Source organism: Asparagus officinalis, chromosome 3 (assembly GCF_001876935.1).
Source record: "Asparagus officinalis chromosome 3, Aspof.V1, whole genome shotgun sequence".
Classification (NCBI taxonomy): domain Eukaryota; kingdom Viridiplantae; phylum Streptophyta; class Magnoliopsida; order Asparagales; family Asparagaceae; genus Asparagus; species Asparagus officinalis.
In genome coordinates this window covers 78,161,467-78,189,051 of record NC_033796.1, presented here as the reverse complement: position 1 = coordinate 78,189,051, position 27,585 = coordinate 78,161,467, and the positions used below count along the sequence as shown (strand labels likewise).

At 34.5% G+C, this 27,585-nt stretch overlaps 1 protein-coding gene across 2 annotated transcripts; it reads left to right on the top strand.

The window, feature by feature from the left end:
* LOC109834373 (COBW domain-containing protein 1) lies at positions 1-26,777 on the top strand. 2 transcript variants are annotated; one of them, XM_020402378.1, is made up of 10 exons: positions 3-284; positions 372-589; positions 21,896-22,010; positions 22,320-22,409; positions 22,876-23,061; positions 23,151-23,270; positions 24,624-24,734; positions 25,958-26,039; positions 26,142-26,236; positions 26,349-26,777. In XM_020402378.1, exons 1-9 carry the CDS (start codon positions 24-26, stop codon positions 26,201-26,203), a joined length of 1,245 nt encoding a protein of 414 aa, XP_020257967.1. In that variant the 5' UTR covers positions 3-23; the 3' UTR covers positions 26,204-26,236; positions 26,349-26,777. The 2 variants fall into 2 exon arrangements, with proteins under 2 accessions (XP_020257968.1, XP_020257967.1); XM_020402379.1 differs by lacking the exons at positions 25,958-26,039; positions 26,142-26,236; positions 26,349-26,777 and adding an exon at positions 25,502-25,951 and having other exon boundaries at positions 1-284.

Here is a 27,585-nt window from a genome sequence, read left to right as displayed (position 1 = left end):
ATGCTGTTTTGGGCTCAATTTGAATGACCACCGAAAGGAAAACAAGTTACCCAAAATTCGAGCGAAACCCTTGTTCCCCTTCCAAACCAGAGAAGATAATAGAAGTCCCAGCGCAGCGTGCACCTCTTCAAATGGAAGACGACGACGATTCCCCTCCCCTCGCCGTTCCCATCCCCAAGCCGCTGGAAACTTTCAATGATTCCCACAATCCCACCGGAAGCCACGCCCAATCCCCCGTCGGCGTCACCGTCATCACCGGCTACCTCGGCGCCGGCAAGTCCACGGTCATCTCTCTCACCCCTGTAGCTACGAATCCATCATAGCTAGGGTTAGGGTTCTGATTCTACTTCGATTTTATTTTTTTTGAACAGCTGATAAATTACATACTGAATGGGAAGCATGGGAAGAAGATAGCTGTGATATTGAATGAGTTTGGGGAGGAGATCGGAGTGGAGAGGGCGATGATCAACGAGGGAGAAGGTGGAGCTACGGTCGAGGAGTGGGTGGAGCTCGCTAATGGATGTGTTTGTTGTACTGTTAAGCACAGTCTTGTTCAGGCACTGGAGCAGCTTGTACAGAGGAAAGAGAGGTTGGGCCCTTCTGATTTTCTCGTGCTTTTTGTTCTTTGCTTGGGTGTTGTCAATGAATTCAAAGTTGGAGTCTTTTCCTGCCTCAAAATTGAGCTTATTATTAGTGAAGGAATCCAAGTAGAAAATTACATGTCTAGCTGTTTTATAACTGAGTATTGGAAGTTTGATATATGACTGATCTCAATTAATTGAGTTTTTTCAGTTTATTTCATGCTATTTTTCTTAGCATTTATTGATTGTATTTTACTCTTAATACATTTAAAAAAAACCACACTTCTAGTTTTCGTTTTAGTTTTCTTTAGAATGACTAGTAAACTTGTGCTAAGTGAATTAGCTAAAATTGAAAAGGTTAATGGTAGCAATTACAATACACGACACAAAAAATTGAATATGGCCTTATACATAACAATATTGATGATGTAATCGAAACTGCTGCTCCTTAACTAAAAATCTAGAAGCCTCTCCTGCTGAGTTAAAGAACGGGTTTCAAGTAGTGGGAATCAAAAGATAAAAAGGCAAAAATCCTTATGCTCATATTCATGAAAGACAATTTGATTAAAGTTTTTTTTAAAACTTCCATTGACATGTGGCAATCAATTAAAGAAAAATACGACACTACTTTGAAGTTAATATTTAACTACTCTTGCATGAGTACAGTTCATGGCGTATGTAAGGGGCACCGCTGAAAAAAGTGGCACATAGTGCCGCTATAGTGGTAGCAGCACTGTCTTGCTAGGCTATAAGCAATAGCGGCTAACTTTAGCTGAGTTTTGTGCAATTTGCTGGCAATAGCGGCAAATAACACTATTTAGCACTAAAAAGTGCTATTAAGCGCTATTAACTTTTTAAATGGGTACAGTGCTTTGTACATGAACCCTATCCTTCAAAATAATTCCTACTTCGTCTCTCTCTTTCTCCCCCTTTCGATTCCAACCAAAATATGAAGAAAGGAAAAAGAATCCTAGATCATTGATTCTCCACCTCTTCCACTTCCTCCACAGTCCACCCACGTGCGACCCTCCTCAACCTCGGCCGCAGTCAGTACAACACCTCAATTTACTCTCTTTCTTCCCAACTCCTACCTTTCCCTCTCTGACTACACCCCATCAATTTAGCTCTCTTTGCTGCTACACCTATTTCTTCCTCTCCGACTGCCTCTCCTGCTTGTCTGTTGCCTTCTCCAACTCGTAGCTCACCAAGTTACTTATCAATCTTCAAAGCTCCACCAGTCCTCTTCATTTTTTATGTCAAGTTTCGAATAGTTAAAACTTAACTATATTGCTACTAATCAATGCCTCTCTATTGTTGATAATATTTATATTAGAGGAACTTGAAAGTTAATAATAATAATAACGCAATATGGTACACTACCTCCTATTAGGGGTTAAAGAAACAAACGCAAAAAAGTAAAGTGTAACATAGGTTATTTTGTTTATTAATTATTTATATATTTTATAAATACAAACTATTCATAATGAATTTAATTAAAGGCAAATGACACAACCTACAGGCTACATGCATGGATGATTACTATTTATACTCATGTGAACCATCTTGTTTCTCGATAGATATGAATATAAAAGAACAAGATTTCTTAATCTTCTATGATGCTATGAAATCACATGACTCAAATTTATGGCTAGAAGCCGTGAGCGAAGAACTTGATTTTACAGGAAAGGATAAGGTTTGGAATTTATGTGATCTACCGAAGAACATGAAAGCTATAGAATACAAATAAGTTCTTAAAAAAAATATCGTGTTGATCTAGTGGTACATTCAAAGCACTGTTAGTTGCCAATGTTACAATTAAACTTACAAGAGACATATTCTCCAGTAGCTAAATTTACATCCATAATAATTATTTTAGCTATTGTTGCATATATGAAGTTGGAGTTATTTCAAATGGATGTTAAAATAACATTCCTTAACAGAGAGTTGAAGAAAGTGATACATATATGCAATAGCCTGAGGATTTTCAAGTGAAAGGGCATGAATATAAATTTTATAAATTAGCGAAATATCTATATGGTTTACGACAATCATCTAGACAGTGATATCTTGAGTTTTATGTAGTTGCTCGTGCTAGAGGAAGAAGACATGGTTCTTTCCGCTTGAACTTGAAAAAGATAGTTGATCTAGGGAAGCATGTCGATAGAGACTCAATTCTTGCTCTTTGGACCGAGCACACGAAGCTATTGAGACGATGTTTGATGTTTGATTTGGTTTGAAGGGAGTTTTGGTTGAAGAAGCTAAATTTCCCGAGGGTGTGATGTGAATCCAATGGAGAGAGGAAATGCTTCAATGTAGAAGCTAAATTTAGTCGATGATATGAACCCTTTAGAGTTTAGACAAATGAAACTCTAATGAGGGAGTTGATGGTTTAAGCAAAAGCCAAGCTCCAATGAACGAAGCTAATGGGAGGTAAGAGCCAAACTTCAACTAATGGAGCTAAAGCAAGGGCAAGGCTTGCTGAAATTTTGGCTAACTAGAGGAGCCAAGATCCAAAAATAAGAGCAGTCACCAAGAGCCAAAAGAATAGAGATCATTTCACAATGGTGAAAGGTCTCTAGTTATAGGCTGAAAACCCTTCATGATGTGGAGCTAAGTTGACGCAACTAGGCATCATACGAGCCTAGTTGTGGCGCGTGGTAGTGTACTTTGTACGGTGATCATAGCAGTACAATGTTTTTATAGAATTGTAGTTCATGCGAGGCTAGATTGTTGCTTTTCAGCCTTGCGTAGACAAACTTGGCGCTTTTAAACTTCACATCACTAAATTGTGATAATTTTATCCTCAATCAATTGTAAACTCATTTGGCCGTTGCTGAGTCTTTTGGTCATGTTAATTCACCATTTTACTCCTGGTGGGTAAGTAGCACTCAGCTGATCTACTAATGATTGGTCATTTTACTCTTGGTGGGTATGTAGCACTGAGTAGTCACCAAATTTGGATTTATCTAGAATAAATTAGATAATTATGTGTATGTCGTGAAAAGTGGGAGCAAATTCACTATATTATCATTGTATGTGAATGACATATTACTTGCTGGATATCATATGAAAATGTTAAAAAAGCCAAGTCAGATTTTAGTGAAAAGTTTAAGATGAAAGATATGTGAGATGTATCATGTACTCTTGAAATTCAAATAATCTGAGATAGAAAGTCTAAAATGTTAAGTTTAAACCAAGAAAAATATTAAGATTAGTTATTAAAAGGTTTGGAGGGTGAGCCTTGGTACAACGGTTATGTTGTTGACTTGTGACCTGGAGGTAATGGGCTCAAATTCTGGAAACAGGCTCTTCACATGCGGGGGTAAGGCTGTGTACATCTGACCCTTCGCAGAGCCCACAATGATGGGAGCCTCGTGCACTGGGTTACCCTTTTAGTTGTTAAAAGGTTTGGAATGGAGAATTTCAATTCAGCACCAATATCGTTGGTCATATAAAATTGATTGTGTAAAGAGTAAAACTCTAGAGAGAGGCAGAAGACGTCATGCTCAAGCAGTCGAAAACTTGATGTATGTCATGTTGTGTACTAGACCTGATTTAGCTTATGTTATAGCTCTAATTAGTCAACAACAAGGTAATTTGAGTCTAGCATATTGGAAACTGCTAAAATGATTATGAAGTATATCAGAGGTACATTGTCTCATGGATTGGTTTATCAAGCTAGTTCACTTGATGCCCTTGGTCAGATGGTGTTTTCGGAGATTGATAAAGATGACGGAAAGTCCATTTCGAGACACTTGTCCATGCTAGGAGGAGTTGCTTTTTGGAGTAGTACGTACACTGGTGTGTTGCAAGATACGCAGGGGAAGTAGAATATGTAGCTTGCAACATGGCTACTACACTTACTGTCAAGATAAGACGGATTTTGATTGATCTAGATCTCAATTTGGTAGAAAGACCTATTAATATTTACTGTGATAATTAGATGACAATTAAATGAACACTGGTGCAAATAGTTCCAAAAGGAAGCACATTTAGATCCAATATCCTTCATTCAAGATATTTTAGATGTGAGAGAAGTGAAATATATCCCTCATGCTGATACTGTTGATCCCTTGACAAAGGGAATCCGAGCAAAAACTTTTTATCGAACATGTGAGTTTGATGACACTTAGTAATCATAAATGAAGTTAATTTCATAACTAAGAAAATAAGAAATACTCACTACAAATAGTAGGAATAAGAAGGGAACATCAGTTATCATGGGTAGTGAGGGACATTATTTGGTTAATTTGATCAAGTGGGAGATATAGGGTTGACCAAGTCAACCATCTATATTTAAAATATGAGAATAATGGGCAATAAGTGGACTGTTAGTGAAGATTTAATAGGCTCATTATGACAGTTAGATTAGGGTTGCTAAATGGCTTTTAATTTGAATTAATGGAAATTAATTGATATTTTGGATGTGAAGATGATTGAGAGAAGAGCCAATAAATAGAGTGCTTTTCTTTGTAAAAGCACACAACAATTGAGATAAAAATCCTCTATATTGGAGCCCCCAAAAGCTCATACTCTCTCCCATGATTATAATATAAGTACCAGAGTTAGTTATTTAACCTAACGTCCTCCACTTTCATCTCTATTCCAAGGCCCTCTTTCATAGCCCTAGGTCATGTGTCTGCTTCTTTTATTCCCAAAATTTGAGCTTTATCTTGTTTGTACTATCACGCTTAGTCAAAAGAGCCTACATGCTTCCAACTAGAACTAGAATAATTTTTCTTCAACCAGAGCGTCAATTTACCTAATTCATCTCCGATCACAATAAACCCGCTCTTGATCTCTGTACTTCGCTCTCTTCATTGAGATTATCATCTAAGAACTGATCTAACACTGCTCAAAATCCAATCGTTGTTTCCCCCGTAATCAACGCTGCATCTTTGATGATCAATATTGTCTCTCTTCTCACCGACGAATGCTATTGCTGCAACCTCAATCAAGCCAATCTTCATTGAGATTATCATCCAAGAGCTGATCCGACGCTGCTCAAAATCCAATTGTCATTTCCTCCCGTAATCAATGACACATCTTTGATGATCAATGTTGTCTCGCTTTTCACTGACGAATGCTATTGCCTCAACCTCAATCAGGCCGATCTGATGCAGGATGTTCAGATTAGAGTAGCTCTGCCCAATCCAAACCAGATCTGATCGCCTCTGTTGGTCTAGTCTTCACTCATTTTAGATTAAGTACCCGATCAGATCTTAGTGAAGAGGGTAAAGTACGAAGATTGGTGGTTGGGTTTTTATAATTAGAATTGAGTAAGGTAGATTGAAGCTCTGGTTAAAGCAAAATGATTATAGTTCTAGTTGAGAATAGAACTAATGATGGATTAACAAAGAGTCACAGGACCAAGAGGCTATGAGAGAAGGCCTATAATAGGAACGAGATAAAACTGTCTTATACCTTGAGAATAAAATAAGAAAGACATATGACCTAGAGGCTATGAGAGAGGGCCTATGGAATAGACATAGAAAGCAAAGGATTTTTGGTTAAAAGGCTAACTCTGATACCAATATTATGATCAAGAGAGAGGGTATATAGGCTTTTAAGGCTCCAATGTGGAGAGTTTATTTCTCATCACTTTGTACTTTTACAAAGAAAGCCACTTATAGACTCTTCTAATCATCTCCATCCCAAAATATTAGCCTAAAATAATTTTTATTGATTCAAATTAAAATCTATTTAACAACCCTAATTTAGTTCTCATAACGATCCCATCAATTCTCCATCGATAGCCCACTCATTACCCATTATCCTCTTATTTTACATGGGTGGTTAATTTAGTCATTTAGTCAACCTTACTAACAACTATGATGCTGACAGAACTACAATAAATAAACTAGAAAAATACTTGTGCTTCATTGTGAATTTCAAAATTGTTCTTAGTAGTGTTCTGACTTTTCAGTATGCAAAGAAGGGTAGAGATCATAAAATCAAGGTAACTATGAATGACGATCTCCTGATATGATATTGAAAACCTTAAAGCCCTAGACATTTGAAATTAATTAAGAAGAAGAAAAATTAGCAGAAAATTTGGTGATGCTTTCTTGAGTCAATGAGTTAGGATTAGAGTTGTAGGAGTAGAAGGTTAAGTTGGGGAACATTGAACGTGGCAATGATCGCAATTTTGTTGCAAGTGATAAGTAATTGGTTAAAATAGGCCAACCAACTTTACCACATATGAGTAACACATTCGTCTAACATATTGCTCCTTCAACAATCCATCTTTAAAACACCCTACCTTAGGTGAATTTGTCTCTGTACAGTTTAGTGATTTTGTTACTTAAACTCCACTGTTGTAAATAGCAGCGAATAGCGGAGTTATAGCGGCGCGAATTGCGGTCGCGACCCTTCAGCGCTACGCGTAGGGGTTTTGCGGCTGGCTTAAGCGGGAAAATCCGCTATTCATTCGAATAGCGCGTAAAAGCGCTTAAAAGCGGTTAAACCCGCTAAACCGCTATCGCACATATATGAAGTTTTTCGCCCCGAACCCGACCCGAACCCAAACTCGACTCGTTACAATTAAACCCTCTCCCACGACGATTCCTTCTCTCCCACTCCTAAACCCTAGCCGCCTCCCGATTGCTCTAGCAACTTCCACCTCTCTCCGATTCCACGACGATTCCTTCTTTCCACGATGATTCTACGACGATTCCTTCTCTCCGAGTCTCCGCTCCAGCTCCTCCCGATTGCTTCTCTCCAGCGACTTCCGCTCCAGCTGCAACTACTTCCGTTCCAGCTCCAGTTCTAGCTCCCAACGACTTCCACGGTTCTAGCGACGACTTCCGAGTCTTCGACGAGCTTCCCTCCGACGACATCTCCATCTCTGTTGGCTAGATCTGCAACAGAGGAAAAAGTAATCAACTAATTTAATTATGATGCTATATTTCTTGAATTTCTTCATAGTTCATTCATACAACAAGCTTATTAATTAACTGGTTAGTTTAATTAAAGAGGATGTCAATAGGAATGCCATTTAGAATTTTTATCTATGTGGGTTGAGCATGAGAGTTTTCTCCCCATAGTTCAATCTTGCTGGAGAGGTCATTTAGATATTTATATGATTTTTCTTATTTTTAGAATATTTAAATATATTTATATTTGACCGCTATTTGACTGTGCGCTATTTGCCGGTATTTTGTCGCAATAGCCCGAAATAGCCTAAGCAGTACCTCGCCGCGACGCGTCGCGATCCGCTATCAGCAACCTTGTTAAACTCTAAATATGATATTGCTCGCAATGTTGTTGCAAGTGATAAGTAATTGGATAAATAAGGTCGCCAACTTACTGCTTACAAGTAACACATTCATCTCACTTACTGTTCCTTCACCGATTAATCTTTACAACTCACAATCTTATATGAATCGGTCATTGTACAGTTTAGTGATTTAGTTGCTTAGATTCTGAATACAATCTTCTGGCAGCGCAAGGATATTTGAACAAGTGACATGATTGACAAAAAATTGTATAGTTTAGTAATTAGGTTGCTTTTATTCTGAACACTATGTAACTGTGTATGGGCATTAATATTTGACTCACATGACAAGATTTCCAAAAACTGTATAGTTTAGTGATCTAGTTGCTTAGGTTCTGACCGTAATCTGGTGGCTGTATAAGGATATTAAATATTTGAATCCAACTACTAGATTGTCAATAACAATGTATTCCCGTAAGTTCTTTCCTAGAGCTAAGTATCATAAGCATTGAAATGTGATTTATTTATAGCAAGTGCAATTGTCTAGCCCTCCAGGTAACGTCATGTTTGGAATCTATATGTCATAAGGTACAAATCAAATTACTTGGTTGGACATGAACACAGGTATGAGAAAAGGTACTGTTTGGCGAGGCTAGTTGCCAAACAATTGTTGAACTAGAGTTAGTATTGGTACCATGAGATGTAATAATATAAGTAAATGTAAAGTATAATCAAACTTGTTTAACTTGACATGCATCCAAAGTTATTTCTTATTATCATAATTTAGTAATTTTAATTATTTTAAACTTATTATCTTAATTTAGTAATTCTAATTAATTTTTTTAGCTTTGACATAGCCAAAAAAGAGATAGTAAAAAATAGTAAATAAATAATATATACATAAGAGTGGAATTGGATGTTGGGAAAGGTTATTTCATTTAATACCTTGCATGCATCTATACCAATTGTTCGAATACTAAATGTAAAACACCAGTACATTAAAGAAGCACAACTAGGAAACAAATTACTATGCCTAGGAATATGACTCTACAAGCACTAGTAAAGTAAGAAAGCAAAGCTGCCAATGGAAATACTGTCTCTAAAGATGAGTCTGTACTATTGTAGTAGGAAATCATAATTGTAAAAGTAATTAATATCTCTCCAAAAGACGAGTCTTGCACTTAGCTATTAAAGCAGGAAAGTATAGCTACCAAATTTCATGACACGAGGGCTCTAGTAGTAATTTAAAAGTTAGTAAGTCAAGAAAACTAAATTCAAATATTCCAACAACAAATGATATAACACTAACGGAATGGTAATGTCTAAACATGAGTTCAGAATATCAAAACCAAGGCGAGGATATATATTGACTATTACCATTTTAATTATTTTAATTGGAGGGGCTATTTTGACTATTTTATAATACATATAACTAACGTATTCACATTATATTAAAGGGTTTTTCTCGATATAAGTCACTAAAATGTTTCATATTTGAAATAAGTCACTCAAATCATTGAAGTTGTATTAGGTCCCTTAATTCTTAAGTTAACGTTTGCCAATGAAAGAGATCAAAGCTAGTTTTGGACTATCTAATTACTTCTTTGTTTGTCAACAATTGATCTACATGCAAAGATAGAAATACATACTTCCCATCAAACATGAATAGAAAAGTTAGCTCTAGGTTTTGCAACCACAATAGAGGCGATAGAGTTCATAGTTATTAACCAAAATATAGGCTTTAATTCCTCAAAGCTTGTCTCCGTTAAACTTGTCCCTGCAAAAAACATGTGTCTGCACATACACACATAGATACACGTATGTGAGTACGCAGACATATGTATAGATACATGCATATGCATGTATGCATGTATATATGTATTTGTGTGTATATGTATGCATGTATTCCTACATATGTACATGTATGCACATATGCATGTGTGTATATGTATATATATGAATATGTTTATGTATATGTATATATGTATCGATGTATGTATATGTATTCACAATTTCACACACAAAACACACAGATAGGATGTACATGAATTGCACGTGGTCAAATATTTTGATTATATATTTTTGGTTTATTTGTTTGCTTTTACTTGGTTGCGAAATAATTTATCTATGACATAAGTTAATTTTTAGGTTGCATATTTGAGAACTCGATGATATTCAACAAAATAACGTGATCTATTTACCGATCCAAACAATGAACATGTAATGCATTAGGTTTGGTCAAAATTAGCTTGCCAAGCAATTGTCATGCTATAGGCTTTGTGTGTCCGTGACATTGAAAAATAACTTTGAATAGAAATTTGGTAGGGATTATTTATCCAATAAATACTTATATATGGATTATTTATTTATTTGTTTTTGTCTTCTTTTCCACCCTATTTTTCTTTTCTTCAAAAAATTGTATTGAATTTATCATGATAATAAAACGTATCAAATCATGACTCTCTTTTAGAAAAGAAACTTTAAGTCTAGCAAATTATGACGATTCTCATATTGAACAACGATCAACAAGCAATGACTAGTCTCAAACCTGAATACTTGAGGATCATAATGTCAACTTATGAACTTTAAAACATAATGACATTCATGAATTCTTATCAAGTGATGTTAGCATATTAATGAAGTTTCAACGAGTAGTCTGGGATGGCAGGTTGATACGGTGACACCTTAGAAAGAAAGGGAAAACAACAGAGCACACAATGCAACTTCGCGTATGCTTAGTTTGTTATAGATGGATGTTATTTTGTAAGAAATTATTAAGAACTTTTGATTATGCTTATAAATTGTGAGTATGACATCAAGGAAGTATTAAGATATTGGGCATAGCTAGAAGCTTTCTTTGATAAGTTATTTATTTCCAGTGAAGATAGGGGGCTAGGCCAAAGTATTCGGGTTAGAGATTGGTCTTTGCTTGTTGGTTACTATACGTAGATGATAGAACATACACATATATCTTATATTACTATAAATGTGTGTTTGATTTTAAAACTTTTTCTTTTGAAAATGCTCTCAAACACACATCCATACATCATAAAAATACATACATTTCATACTAAATATCACTTATTAAATGTCATGCATACATTGATGCAAACATACATATAAGCGTACACAATATTAGTGAAGACTTTTAGGAATAATATGTTTATATTCACAAAAAAAAACACGTCTCTGCATACTTATGTTGCAATTTAATGCTGGTATCTCCAACACAAAGCCATCACCACAAATTTTTTTATTAGAATTACACTAGTGTTACCATTAAAATAATCAATGCTATATATAGCTCAAACATTGAAACTCTTCAATGCACTGAATATTTTGTAGTAGGATCCAGGTATAAAGTTAACATCGTGCTTGAACACCTTCATGTTTTTTTGGCATTAAGAGCACTGACCCCTCAACTTCACACTGTCTTTCTTTCCCTCTCTCTCCTCCATTCAGTCCTATGTATTCTCCAATAACAATCCTTTGAAGCATTTTGGTCACAACTTTCCAAGCCCTCTATATATAGAATTTTGTAGCATCTCATCTTTTTACAAATAGACAGTCAATCATAAATTTCCTGTTCATTTTATTGTACACCGCTCATCTATGAGGAAAAAATGTTATGCCCAATGCGAGATATGAGAACTCCCCTAGAATGCGAGGACTCTAACATATCACGTCAGATGTCAAGAGGAAAGGACAAAAGCAAACCTACTTCAACTTCTCACCATTGAAATATGGCAGTAGATGCAAATGCTATTAGAGGAGTTCCTTGCTCAAGTATAATTGCGTAAAAGTTTATACTTTGAGTTTTTGTTGCTTTACCCACCATGAGTAATCTAGACGGTTAGGAGGTTCCAATATGGGTCCCACGGTCTTGGGTTTGGTTCCCGGCTGGATTAGAAAAAATAAGTTCATGTTGCTTTAGATAAGCCGGTGTCTGACGTTTGTATTATCTGACATCATGATGAATAGTATTTGAAATAGTGCTCTTACCAACTTAGTCATATGATAAGACTATAGGCTCTATGTTTTTCTTTCATTTATGTTTTAATTGAAAAAATGTGCTCATCTCCAGTTTCATATCAAACATTTTCTTCTTTCGCTATTTTGTTTTTCAATCAAACATTTGTTTTCCATGCTGATTATTTTTTTCTATATTATATGGAATAAAGATAAAAAGTTGCAGTAGTAGTCTTAAAGAAATTAGGTGCTATCACTTTAAGATGTTGATGATATGAATCTTATAAAGAGAGAGACCGGTCAGATGTGGAAATGCGAGAAAGAAAAATATATAGTTGTTTATTGTATTTTGTTTCTATCTACTATCCATTGTTTGTAAATCAGAAGGTGTTTGTGATGGTTTATTTTTTTTGTCAACTAGGCCCTCTTAGTATTTCATGAAAAGGCTTTTGCAAACTTGTGATTCTCTAGATGTCCCTTGTTGACCCAACTCCTTCTAATAAGTTTTTCCCCTCTCGCTTCACTGGAAGAATAAGAGAAATAATAATTTGTATTTTTAATGCGTAAAAGGATTATTTTGTTTCTAAATACGTTCCATCATTGGTGAAGCAAAAGATTATGGAAGACTCATCTCTTGAAAAGTTTTTCTTTACGAATCCCCTGGAATGGGTAGATTTACACATTCACAACTAGGTAAATAATGATCATTTTATCGCTTTCTTTTTTCTCCATAAATGTCTTCCTCTTTAAATATATAATTATAATATAAAATAACAGCACATCTTCTCTTGATATGTTTTTTGGTTAGATGAAAAAGGAGAAACAATGACAAAGTCACAAGGAACTATACTTATGAATGTGAAGAGATGAAAAACAAATTGGAGGACATATCTAGAATTATAATGATTATGGGAGTAAGTGTAAAAACACATATAATTTGGAGAATATATATTAAAAACTCTTAAAAATAAAGTATTGCATCTGAAATATGTAATATATATTAGATATAAATGTGTCCTATTCTAAAATATGTTTTTTTTCAGAATAAGCTCCAAATTGCATCCAAAATCATCAAAAACAATTTTGCTCAAATTCAAGGCATAGCACTCCTATTAATTATCCATGAACAGTAAATTTTTTGTAACCCCTCCACATTAAACTAACAATTGTCCATGAATCAATTCACACCCTGAATCAATCCATCTCATATATGTAAATTATCATCTTCATTATCATACATACATTCTCTACACGATCAATCACTATTAATATAAGGAAAAATTCTACTACTACTTCATTTATTCCATCTCCAATCCAAAAGTAATTTTATCACCAAATACCATCAAACTATGAACTAAGCACCAAGAATCTAACCTCTATTCATACCGACTAACAACATATTCCTTTAATATAAATTCCTACAACGAACTCTTTAAGAACTTAAAAAAATTCACACGAACACTAAAAAAGTTCTAAATTTTGTACTTTGTAGAAAAGTCCATAAACTACGGAAATTTGCATAAATATCCAAGAGACATCCAAAATTTGTGGGTTTTTCAGAAAGCGCACTGAATGATAAAATCCATATACTTTCCAACCTTGTAGACTTCTGAAACAAAACCAAAAGTTATAAAAGTTGCAGAAAAGCCTAAAAAAATTTCAAGGAATTTTTCTTAAAAAAACTAGAACTTATGAAATTTGTAGAAAACCCCAAAATACTTCTAAAAAAAATATGATTTTTAACAAAAAGTACTCAAATTTATTAAACCTTAGGAAATTCGCAAATTTAAAAAATTAACCTAGAACTTTCTAGAAACAACCCGAATCTTTAATTTGAAAGAATAAACCTTAAAATTTGTTAATGAGCCTTGAATTTCACATTTTACACAAAGAACCTTGAAGCCTTCATAAATTTATAGATTAACTCCAAAAACTTAAAAATTGAACCTTATAAAGTTATATTTAGTGTAGGATTTTAACGATGAGAAAACTACAAATGAATCATATAATTACATTAGAAACCAAAGTTTTCAATAAATGATATGATTAATTGCATATAACTCTGCAAGATTTTCGATAATTACATCCATAAGCAATCATTTCAATAAATTAGAAAGCATTTTTAAATTTATAACAAAATTATTTATTTTATTTTTCGTAATCTAAATAATTCTTTTCATTATTATTTTTATTAATTAATTCTTTCCGCATTAATTTTTTATTGAAAATCTTATTGTTCTTTTGAATCCCTTCATCAGTTGCATGTCCATGAAAAAAATTGAAAATGTAAAACTAATGTGATCACGTGCAACACATGTGCACTATATTATATAATATATATATATATATATATACTAATATATAATATATACAAAAATGTGTATGCTTAAGTACAAGCACAAAAAGTTGTGTTGGTAGTGAGCGACAAATCCACTCTACTCATTCAAATGGTTTGCATTATCCCCATGCACTCCTTCCTTAACCCATTTGAATGTTGCCCCTTAATTGAAATGAAGTGGAGAGTAATTGTGTCCACTTCACATACAGCATAAAATTTATGTTGGTAACCAAGTATACACCATATTTCTCATATATATATATATATTATATATATATATATAATATATAAATATTATATATATATATAATATATATAATCGTTATGAACAAACTCTTTTCATGATTAGTTTAGATATCAATACGAACAAGAGTTATATCTCATGTTTAGTCCAGATATCTATGCGACACGAGTTATGTCTCTCCATCAAAATTTCACCAAATTTCTAGTATCTTTCAGGAAACAAAATAGCGTAGGATGTTGCTAGCAAACCCAAAAGTTACTTATGAACATACAATAGATCAAAATGACAAGTACATATTTAAATGATAAAAGTACTCACCTTGTTTTAGGTAGTGAACAATCAAGTGAGAGCAATAACCTGCAGTAAAATTACATTGATAAGTTGATGTCGTCTTGATACTTTAATATCTGATAACCAAGAAAAAAACTAAACTTTGAAGCTTTCCATTTATAATTAAAAAAACCCTAAAAATTTGTTCGCATTGTCAGAAGTTGAACATCCATAAAACGAAAAACTGATAATTAGAGAGAATAAAAAAACAAAGAAAAAATGAGATAGAAGAGAGAAGAAAAGAAAAAGAGAGAATTAGAGAGAGAAAAAACGTAAACAAAGAAGAAGATGGGAATCAAAAATACCTATGATTTCTTTTAAATAAAAGATTAAAAAAAGTAGGAGATATATAGATAACTCTTAAGGACAAAGTAATTTAGTGAGGGGTCTGTGTGATCCCAAAAAAAGATTTGCTATTAAAGATTTCTGTTCTTTGAATAATTCAACATTGTGTGTTTCCAAAGAAACTAAACTTGAAACTATTTTTGAGTCTACTTAATGAATGAGCATGTTTACCTTCATCCGGTGCCTCTGGTGTTATGATGGTGGGGGTGGAATGCTTCTAATATGAAGAAAATAAGTGAAGTAGTAGGTTAGTACACTGTGAATTTTCTTGATCTATGTTTACAAAAAAAAAAATTGGACTTTAACCACGGTATATGGTCCTCATACACATGGTAAAAGGACTCAATTTTGGCAAGAGTTGAGGAATATTAAAGCATATACTTCTAGAGCATGGGTCTTAAAAGGCGATTTCAATATTACTAGAAGACCTGGTGAAAGAAAGGGTAGAGAGTGCAACATCAAAGATATGCAAGAGTTCAATGATGTTCTAAATGAACTTGAATTGATAGTTATTCCTCTCCAAGGGAGAAAATTTTCTTCGTCCAGTAAAAGAGATGACTATTCTTTGGCTAAACTAGAGAGATTTTTCTTTAATTTGGAGTGGGAACAAATATTTCCTATGTCTGTGTAGAAAGGTTTAGCTAGTCAAATATTTGATCACTATCCTATTGTCCTTGAATATGGAGATATCTCACGGAGGGTGAAATTGTTTAGATTTGAGAAAATATGGCTACAAGAAGAAGGATGTCATAATAATCTGGCTGATTGGAGGAAAGAAGCTCCTAACAAATCATCCGTAGCCAATAACATTGTTATTAAGCTGAGATTTTTGAGGAAAAAGATTAAAAAAGTTGGACTCATAAACATTTCTATAATGTTAAATGTAAAGAAAAGAAAATTTTGGATGATCTTTTAGCTATTGACGTTGTTGAGGAAGAAAGAAAGACTGATGAGATTAATAAAAGCGAACTTTTTATCTCAAAAGCTTAATACCATAGAGCAGCAAGAAGAAATCATGTTGAAACAGAGATCCAAGGTTCATTGATTAAAAGAACGTGATTAAAATATATCCTATTTTCATAAAATTGCATCATTTAGACACAGACTACTACAATTTCAATGGTGGAAGTTGATGGTAATATTGTCAGTTCAGATGTCGGAATTGCCGATGCTTTTTATCTCCACCAAAAATACACTTTTGGATAGAAAATACAAAATAGATGTCATGTGGTTTGGCAAAAGCTTTTTCATGCAAATGAATAGGAAGCTGCTGGTTTGGAGGTTCCCTTTGAATTGGATTAAAATTTGAAATTAAAGAAGCAATATTTGATATGAATGGAAACAAAACTCCAGGACTTGATGGATTCTCACTTTTCTTTCAAGAATTGTGGAACATAGTGAAATTGGATGTTCTAAGATTAAACATAGAAAATTGAGATAATTATGATAATTGTTGATTTTTAAACTATATATATATATATGTGTGTGTGTGTGTGTGTTGTGTGTGTGTGTGTTGTGTTGTGTGTGTGTATGAGAAATATGGAGAACCTTAGTACCAAGTTCTCTCATTGAACTTGGTAGTGATGTGGTCAAATCTGCCTCTTACATCACTATATAATAGTGATTGAGACTATATATATATATAATATATATATATTCAGTAGTGTCTCTGTATCCTACTTTTTACAAATTTCCCGTGTTTTGTATCCATGTCAATACCCGTACCTATGCAACCTAGATTGTAGATCATTTCCAGAATTAGAAAAAGAGAGGTGTTTTATTGAAATTGGATTTTGCCAAAGGCTATGCCAAGCTTGACTGGGATTTTATTTTAGATGTTTTGAGAGCTAAGGGTTATGGGACCAAGTGGATTAATTGGATATCATCCTGTTTACATGGTGGGTTATCTGCAATTATTCACAATGGACTGTCAGTAAAATGGATTCTATCCAAGAGAGGAGACAGACAAGGAGATCCTCTATCACCTTTTCTGTTTGTGTTAGTTGCTAATGCACATTCTTAGCTGCTAGAGCTAATCTAGTACCGGGTCTTACCCCTGGTAACCTTAGTCCACAAGTGCTGGGCCTTCAGTATGCAGGTGATACATTCGTTTTTTGTCACTCAGAGATTAATTGATAGTTTTGCAATTACTTTTATACAGCTATGAAGTGATATCTGGTCTGCAAATAAATTTCTCTAAGAGTGTGTTGATTACTTTTGAACGAAATCGTGAATTACAGCAACGGTTGGCTATGATGATGAACTGTGTGAGTGGTTCCTTTCCTATCAATTATTTAGGTGTCCTTTTAAGGCCTTCAAGTCTTCATAAAGAGGATTGGTTCCCTCTTATTAATAAAATTGAGATTAGATTATCAACTTGGAAGAGCAAAACACTATCTAGAGGTGGGAGATTGATACTTCTTAATTCAATTTTGAGCTCATTGCTTATGTTCTGGTTATCTTTCTTCCTCTTCTCTGTGTGGGTTATAGAGAGCATTGATAAGATTAGAGCAGTTTCTTGTGGGCAGGAAATATGGAAAGCTCAAGAGCTTCATTTTTAGTGAAATGGGAATATGTATGCAGACCAAAAAACCTGGGTGGTTTAGGAGTTCTTAATCTTCGAACTATGAATAAAGCTTTTCTGAACAAATGGATATGGAGATGAATAAAGCTTTTGTGGGAAAATGTAATACAAGACAAGTACTATTCTAATGATGAAGTCCTTTTTCTCCAAAATTCAAGTAAGCTATCACATTTTTGAAAAATTATTTTAAAAATCTGCTGATTGTTTCCTTTTTAATAAACAGGTTAAAATGGGATGTGGTTGGAAAACTTACTTTTGGTTAGATAAATGGATGAATGATTTCAGTTTAGCATCTTCTTTCCCTGAGTTGTACGAGATAGCCTTGTTTCCTTTGGCTTCTGTTTATTCTCAACCAATCCACAATGGGGCAAATTGGAGATGACATATTTAGTTTTCTAGACAATTAACTGGGCGGTTAGTGTTCAAATATTTAGAGTTAAAGGAAATTCTGAGACAATTTGAGTTAGTGGGAAATCTTGATAGGAGAACTTGGTTATTAGCAGCTAAAAGAAAATTGTCAACATGCTCTTTGTATTTCGTTTTAATTGACGGTTGATATATGGAAAGTGAAGACTCCTCTGAAAGTTATGTTCCTTTTCTGGCTAGCAATTCTTGGCAAGTTGAATACAAAAGATTGGTTGCTGAAGAAAAATGTTCAAGTTGACACTCTGTGTGCTGTGTGGAAGAGTGAACGAGTCTCATGATCATTTTGGATGGGGAGTGTTGCTTTGTGAAATTATGCGGAACTCCTTAAACTATAAATTTGATCTGTATGTGCTCCTATAACTGTAACCAATCCTTTTTGGTAGCAAGTAGTGGCTGGACCTTTTTCTCCCAAAAAGAAAGAACAAAAAGGAAAAAATTACAAGAACTGTTAAAATAAATAAAGAATATTTTATCTTAAGTATAACTATCGTAAAGATAAACTAGTCAACTGCATTTATATTTATCCAAAAGGGTTAAGGATAATATTGACCATGAAAAGATTTACCCAAACTCTCACTTTTAAAAGGAGTATGACACATACAATATATGTATGTTTGTATGTATTTATATATAAGGGTTTTTGCATATTATACCCTCAATCTTCCACATTTGCAAATTTACCCTCCAAATCATGATATTTTTAGAGCTAGTCTCCCAATTCTCCTACATTGCAGATTTCTACCCCTTATGATGTTAGTAAATACCTTATATATTCCCCAAAATTCTGTTAGTTTGGTTAATTTTTTCTTAAAATGACTACCATACCCTCAAGGTTTTAAATGTCGGCCGACATGTCCGACATGTTGGCCGACATATCGGTTTGAGGGCTTCACCGACACGACATGGACGTTTTCAACTCGTATGTCGGTTTTCAGGGCCAAATCGGAAATATCAGGGTCACGACACGACATGGACGTTTTCAACTCGTATGTCGGTTTTCAGGGCCAAATCGGAAATATCAGGGTCATATTGGGCATATCGGCCTATTTTTTAGCTTTGCAGGGCCAAATCGGAAATATCAGGGTCATATTGGGCATATCGGCCTATTTTTTAGCTTTGAAAAATCGGCGGATATGATACTTTTTTTTAAGATCTGTTTTTTGTTATCGGGTTTGGGTTTAGTGATAAATACCTAAAGCTGTTTGACCCGTTCTCATGTTTAAGGGTTTCTTATGAACCCGATAGAAAGAATTTATGAACCTTAATCCATATATTATTTACTTTTTTATATGTTTAGTCTATAGAATTTATAAAATATGCTTATATTGAATTTATGAATGCTTAGATTACATTTAGGACATGATATTATACATATGCGCACTACCCGATATAGCAATCCGATATTTAGTCAATGTCCCCCGATATATCCCCGATTTTTGCTATCCGATATGAATTTCAGCCATCCGACATGAACCCGATATCCGATATTTAAAACATTGCATACCCTTCGTTAGTAAATTAGACCTAATTAAGTTTTAATTGAAAAAATGTTTCATTTCCATCCACTGTGAGTTGGAAGATGCAGCATCTGCACCCTGCTTCTTTCTATGTCAGCCTAGCAAAAGGATGGCTCCAAAAATCTCTCATAATCTATCTCAAATCCTCCACCTTTCCTTCCTCCATTCCAGCCACTTTCTCAATGTCTGCTCCTCCAACAAATTCTTCAAAACCTCAACCTTAAATTTTCTCCTGAAACCTCAACAATGTGTGCTGCATAGAATCCCATGTGGCCTCAACCTCAAAATTTCCCAACTTTCCTCAACTAGCTCATTGACAAAATTTCTTTAAACTCAAGCACATCAATTGTATTTTCGGAAGTGTTTGGTTTTGTCTCTCAAAAGAAAGGGCTTAGGGCACTTGATTTGGAGGAAAAAATTGTTGCTGGGAATTAGTAGGCAGGGGTAATATTGGAAATTCAATCACCAACTATTCATATTTAACACTGTTACAATTGAGGGGCAGAAACTTCTAGTGAGAGAATTGAGGGTAATTTTGCAAATACCAAGGTTTGGAGGGTAATTTACAAATATGAAAGATTTGAGGGGTATATATGCAAAACTCCCTTATATGTGTTTGTTTGTATGTGTAAATGCGTATGTATGTATGCACGTATTCTTGTGTGATATGAGGATATGTTGGTTTTTTTTTACATTGCCATATTTTACATTTGAAATCGAATATCAAATTTAGTTATCCGCATTCAAAAACCAAATACGAGATTGATGTAGTTAATAGCTATTAACTGAAATATAGGTTTTACTTCATCAGAGCCTGCCCTCCTTAACATCGTCCCTGCATACATAAAGAAAACAAGTATATGTGATGTGTGAACACACACACACAGACAAACATAGCTATGTATACACACGTATGCATACACACACGCATATGTATGTATACGTGCATACATATGTGCATACATACACGCATAAATATTTATGTATTTATGTATTTGTGCATATATGTTATGCATCTATGTACTAATTACGTATATATGTTTGAATTTATGTATTTATTAAATATGTATGTTTTTATATATAAATATGTGTGTGTATGCATGTATGTAATGCATAATATGTAGATATGTTGGATTTTTTAGCATTGCCATATTCCACATTTCAAAGCAAATATCAGATACAGATATCCACGTTCAAAAAGCATATATGAAATTGGATATGGGGCAGATTTTCCATATTTTTTTTATAAGCATCGGTAAAATGTCCTACATATTCAGAGGATCTTCATTTGATGATATCTCTATCCTATCTGTCTAGTGTATGTGGCTTTAGTTTTATCTGATAAAGGACTTAATGATGTCTTCTTACCTTTGTAGTAGTTGTAAATTGATTTCTACAAATTGTGATGCTACCTTGTTTCAAGGGGCTGGGAACTTGTTGATTTGTCATGGACTCTGAATGACTTCTGAGAAATTTAATAGATACTGGTCAAGTATATATTTTCGCTACGAGAAAAATGATTACCAATGAAGGGTGTGTACTATTGAGTAACTGCACGTAGTGGATATGGGGATGTTCAGAGTTGGCAAGGTGATTAGGGCTTGAGACCATTTTTACGGCAGGTTAGTGTTTGCATACAAAAATCATGGATTATGGATGCTTAAGCTTTTGACAAAGTTGGCTTGACATCATATTTTAAGGTTTATTTCATAGTTATACAACGCCCCCAAACTTCTTGCATCATAATTTTTTAGTTTGATATCTATATTCGTATATTGCCAATGTTGCTGACATGGCTATCTTAAAGTGTTATTGTGTTTTCATACCACCATCTGACTGGATGTTGTTTTGACTTGTCATAACTGCATATCAGTAGATCTAGTTATCACTACAGACGTACATGACTGGACTGGAAAATCAAATATAATGTGAATACAGAGGATCAGTCAAATACTGCAGGTACCTCTGGGCTCATCAATAGATATGCTTGTTGTAGTTTGGTTATCTATTAATATAACTGTGACGTTTTTTAGGTGTTTTTTTAATAAAGTCACCCTTGATGTTATTATAATTCATACGTTGCTCTGCCATATTGAAAAACCCATTAGGTACATACGATTCTTGTATACTGTTTCTTCATTTGATATCTTGAAGTTGTGGAGTTGTATTCTTTTACTTATCTGGTACCTTTTAGTCGTGGAGGTGTATTGTTTACTTATCTGATACCTTTTAGCTGTGGACGTATATTCTTTACTTCTAATTCATTCTACCCGTCTTTTAGTTGCATTGTTCAACAAATATTTTCACATTGGCTATTTTGTTAAGTTTAGTCCTTTGTTCTACAGGCTTGATCATATATTGCTGGAGACAACAGGTCTTGCTGATCCTGCTCCCCTAGCTTCTATTCTTTGGCTGGATGATCAGTTGGAATCAGCAGTTCGACTGGACTCTATTATCACTGCAAGTTTCTTATGTCATTGTAACTGGTTTGCAATTCTTTTATTTAGCCAACGTGAAATTATTTTTTCACATATTTTATTGCATTGCTTATATTCTTGATGGCTTTGTTCCATGCTTATATGTTCATGATCGAAGGATATCGGTTACGGAAAATGTTCTGTTGTCTAAACGTTACCTTTTAGTCATGGGGCAATATTTATCATTCTGCAGTTCAAGCATTATGTTTGGTCGCGATTATTCATCTAATTTTCTAGCTTGATATTTTCTTCTTCAAGCTCACTTTATTTATCTTTGTTATCTTGCTGATAGGTTGTCGATGCCAAAAATATCCATATGCAGCTTGAGGGGTATCAGAGTTCTTCTTCATTTCCTGAAGCATTTCTTCAAATTGCATTTGCGGTATTTTCTTTTATTCACAAGTATTATTTATGTGTGATTATGTCATGTGTCGTTAAAGGCGTGTTTGGATTTCAATGGGGTTAAGGGAAGTTAAGGGAAACTAGGTGAGAGAAGGGAAGGGAAGGGAAGGGAAGGGAGTTCCCTTCCCCTTGGTTATACCCCAATTTGGGGGGTAACAAATTTTATACTATTAAGGGGTGAACTAAGGGGAACTAGGGTGAATAACTTCACCTCCTAAATGTTCCCAAACAAGGTGAATGGTTCCCCTAACTTCCCTTCTTCCTTATTCCCCTCAATCCAAACAAGCCCTAAGTGTATTGTCAAAACTATTTCGATTATTATAAGCCCAATGATGTTTACTCTGCATATCTGTGCCTTAATTTTTCGATATGCCAAGTCTGATCTTGGTTAGACAACTCTTATATTACTAACCATCAAATTTACACACTTTACTATATTATTTCAGGATGTAGTAATCCTTAACAAGGTTGACTTGATTCCACAAGAGAATTGTGGAATTCTTAACTCGAATGCGCTGCAGGACTTGGAAAAGGCAATCCATGATATTAACTCTCTTGCAATTGTTATTCCATCGATTTGTTGCCAAGTCGACCTGCACAAAATTTTGGATTGTCAGGCCTATGGTGCTAAGGCTAGTACAATGTATTCAATCTTTCTCGTCTTTCAACTTCTTGTATACTTAATCAGCATTGATTTTTGTAATTTATTTATTTTGATCAGCATCTTGCTTACCTTGAAAACCTATTGCAAGAAAGTAAAGCTGTACCTATCAAGAACCGTCACGATTATAGTGTACAAACCTTGTGTATTTCTGAACAGCAACCCGTTGATTTGAGTAAGGTACTTCTATATTATTCTTACATATTTTTTCCTTTTATCAGCAGGACTTGCATCATTTAGTATAGATGTTCTTAATATGCTTGTCCTCTAAATTCAATTGAGACCTGAGACCTGACTGGTTTCATCTAGTGGATAGTTTTGCATCAGATAGTTCTTAATATGCTTGCCCTTTAAACTCAAATGGGACCTGGCTGGTTTCATCTAGTGGATAGTTTTGCAGCAGTTAGTGAGCAACTGCACTGCAATAAATAGACATGATATATCTTGTTGTATTTTTCGCATGTTATTATTTGGCATATATTTACCTTTGTTGTCTCAGTGTGGAGTCTGTTTTAATTCTGCATACTCTACAAGAAACTAGCAACTGCTCTATTAATTTGTGTTGTGCAGGTTAACTTTTATGGGTAATTTTGTCCACTGATAACTAAAAAAAAATAGGCCAAATAAATCCTATAGGCCTTGTTTGGCAAGGGTTAAGGAAGAGAGATTAAGGAAAAGAATTCACGTAGTTAGCCCATTTGATAGTCCAAAGGATCAAATTATTAACCCATTAAATAAGCTTTAATTTAGCCCATGTAATTATTTTTAGTGTTTGGGAATAATGAGGATTTTGACTATTTTCTTTATAAATAGAGGGGTTAACTCTTAATCCTTCTAATAGGAGTATTAGTAAACCCCTCAATTTGAGGAGTTAACTCATTTTAATCCCTTTAGAGGGGTTAGCTTAACCCTTATGTATTTTTTTTGAGTTTGGCATATTATGGAGAGTTAACTCACTTTAATTATTGTATAGGATTTTTGTGTTTGGCGGGTTAAGAAGGCGTTAAGTCTCCTTAACCCAATACTTAACTACTTGTAATTCTTTAATATTGAGGACCCTACCTCGTTACAGTTTGCTATTTGATTCTGATTCGATATTAGTCTTGATTTGACTTTTGATTTGGAAAATTATGAACTTCGCTACTATCCTGTGAATTTTGTGATTTGGTAGTGGATATTTTTTGACATATTTTTATGTGATAATTCGTAAAGATGGTCTTTCATGTTTGATTATCTATCTTGAAAAAATATGTGTGCGGTTTGTGCCTTGCTTCACTCGGGCTCGCTCGTCGCTCTATGCCATGCACATGTATGCTTGAATAGACTTTGTGCTCTGCATTGCGCCTCGTGCATTGATAATACTGGTTTAGGTCACTAGTTAACTTCATGCATACTGCCTGAGCTCTTCTGTGCAAAAGTTGTAGGAAGTATCATACTGTAGTAATTCATTTTCTGAAAGATTTATCATGGTAGTGTCATAGTAATCTTCTTGTAGATACATAAACCGATCCCTTATATTTTTTTCTACTACAGGTTCGCTTATGGATTGAAGATCTTATTTGGGAAAAGCGTTCTAACATGGATGTATATCGATGTAAAGGAATCCTCTCTGTCCTTAACTCTGATCAACTTCATACTTTACAGGTTTGAATGCCTTTATACTTTACCTGCTTTCGCTTGGATCTAGTATATTTCAGTGTTAGCATACGTGGTGGATCTGAGCATTTGTATATATTGCTGAAGTTAGGATTTTATCAGAGAGGTCGTTATAGCATCTCTCGAAATGGTTATAAACGAATTGGGAGATCTACTTAGCATTGTTAAAAAAAATGTATTCTCAGCATTAAGGTTCAAATTGTTGAGATTTAGTTTATACTAGCTTCTATGTTTTTTCTTTTACTAGTATATTTCCTTGCATATGAATGTCATTCTGTATGACAATTTATTACCTTCAATCCCTTGTGTTGACCCTTTTTGAGGAAAACAACACCTAGTCCGAAGCAATGAATCATCAGATTTGAGCTTAACGGTCAACCCCATTATGTCGGTAGACCGCTGGCAATTTTTTTTCGGAATTGTCACAACTCTACCGTCACAAATAAGGGAATAAAATGCAACCTAGCCCAGCCCAGCCCCCCCCCCCCAAAAAAAAAAAAAAAAAAAAAAAAAGCAAAAGAAAAAGAAAGCAGACATCAGACGGAAAACTAATATGCGCTTCCCCAACGCAACTACTTGCGAAGAAATTCATTGCCTGTTAGACACCATGTTTGTCTACATCCAAATTGGTTCAGGTCAAAGCATGCACTTCAGGATCATTTTCTGCATTTGATTTGTTTGAAGATTAAATGCATCAGCTGGTCCATGGCATATGGCAATGTTGATATTGTTACATGTTTTTATGGAGAATGCAGATCAGATGTAGAGCCAATGCATGTATGGTCGTGCATGTACCACTTCATACTGTCAGGAAAAAGGTGAAAAATCAAATTAGGATAATCATGACAGGGATGATCTACACAGGTATAAATTTTGCGAACCACAGAAAATAGTGTGATCGTACAAAATATAAATCGTGAAACTGAATTAGTGGTCATGAAAAGAGGTGAGGATTATAGTTCACCAACATTTTAATGGGAATTGAGGAACTGCTCTTTGAACCAAGAAATTGTCAATAACAACAAGAACTAACAAAGTTATTTTTGAGAATCGACATCAGCAATTAGTTAACTCTTGGTTTAACTGTCAGTGCTCTCTTAGGTTGTAACAATCTTGTGGATAAGAAAAGATTTTATCAGAAAGGCGCGTCGGCTTATTGTCTTTTTCAGCCATGTTGTTAAAATTAAATACCCTGTTTCTCTTTTTGACAGGCAGTAAAAGAGTTATATGAGATTGAACCAGCTCGCAAATGGAATCAGATGGAAAACCAGACGAGCAAGATTGTATTCATAGGTAATGCTAAATCCTATTATGTTAACAGAATTCTAGGCATTTGTACGTCCTGCTGTCCCTTTGCTAGTCCTTGATCGCTTGTTTGTGTTTCACTTTATTCAGGTCATAATCTGGATGAGACAATTCTTCGTGATTCGTTCAAGTCTTGCACATTACAAATCTAGTGCATTTGTCTGTTTCACTCTTCTATACTTATGGTACATGAAATAACACTGGCTGGTTACTGATGGATTATTGATTTGATCTAGCTAGATTCCTAGGAAGTGCTTGCCTTTGATTTCAGCTGATTTTGTATTTTATTAACTGCAGGTGCAAAAATACCAAAAGCACGAGGAGGTCCTTATTCTTCATTTATTGTGTGAAATTTCATTCCCAAATCAATACTGTGAGATGCAAGGTTTGGTTGAGCACAATTCTGTCAGCGTATTAAATATTTGCATTTGTGCTGGACATGAATCAGGGAAATGCAAATATTTAATGGAATATCGGCAGATCTTCTCATCATTTGATGGAGAGGAAGTGAGTGCAATAAATGTACACTTGTCTGCAGATGATATGTTGAGATTTTATACTTGCGTTGTAGTGATTTACCCTAGTTCAGCTTATTCGTACCACTGTTTGCCTGATATTTATCCTGTACTATGTATTATAATATGCAGCACTGGAGGACCTTTGAACCTTAAATTTTATCTTTGATGGTATGTAGTATAAGATTGTTTTCATAGTAGTTTTCCTGCATTTGTGGTAACTACACTGAACATCCTGTAAAACTCAATCAAGAGGTTGAACAATATAATTATCATTGCCTGTTCTTATAGTGGCAAAATTAATTATGGAATGAATGAAGCTTCAATGGCTTGATTAAAGAATTACACCAAGTTATTGAAATTGATCCAAGAGAGTACTGACTAAAAGTAATATGCAAATGGCCCATAATGTTTGATAGAACATCTGCGGTTGCGGTTTAGATCTCAAATGATCATCACATGAATAATATGTTTAATTTGAGCAAGACGCAACCAATGGTAAAATTATTCATTAAAAAGTTTTCATGTAGTTTGGGCCAAATGTTGAAACCTCCAGGAGAGTTCTCACGGATGTTAGGCTTAGGAGTTGACTCTGATGGTTTTCTTTCATCTCTAAGCAAAATGGACATGACTCAAATTGAACATCTAAGTGGACCTTCATTTGGGAGAACATCAAGGGCCATGCACAAAGAAGCTCCAAATCAAGATATGAGGCTATTAATGTGGGCGTCAATTGAAGAGGATGAAAGAAGTGATGACTCCCAAGGTGAAGAACAAGTTAGTGCACCAATTGATAGTATGCAATTTGTGAATGAAAATGTTGAAAAGAACTCGAGATGGCTTGACGAGGCTTATGTTAACAATGAATATGTTGAACACGAAGATCCACCTCTTGACGAGCTTGAAGATGATGAGCATCTTTGTTCTTCTACAGTAGAAAATATTGATTTCTGCCGAAGTTTAAAAGGTAGAAGAGATAGGAGATTTATTTGAGACTAGAGAGAAATCGGTTGATGCTA

What these genes read in the sequence shown, in the direction of transcription:
- LOC109834373 (XM_020402378.1), top strand. Translation starts at nt 24, where the DNA reads ATGACCACCGAAAGGAAAACAAGTTACCCAAAATTCGAGCGAAACCCT. An exon ending in TCGGCGCCGGCAAGTCCACG is followed by an intron (nt 285 to 371) that starts GTCATCTCTCTC and finishes TTTTTTGAACAG; the next exon opens with CTGATAAATTACATACTGAA. An exon ending in TTCTTCAAATTGCATTTGCG is followed by an intron (nt 22,410 to 22,875) that starts GTATTTTCTTTT and finishes ATATTATTTCAG; the next exon opens with GATGTAGTAATCCTTAACAA.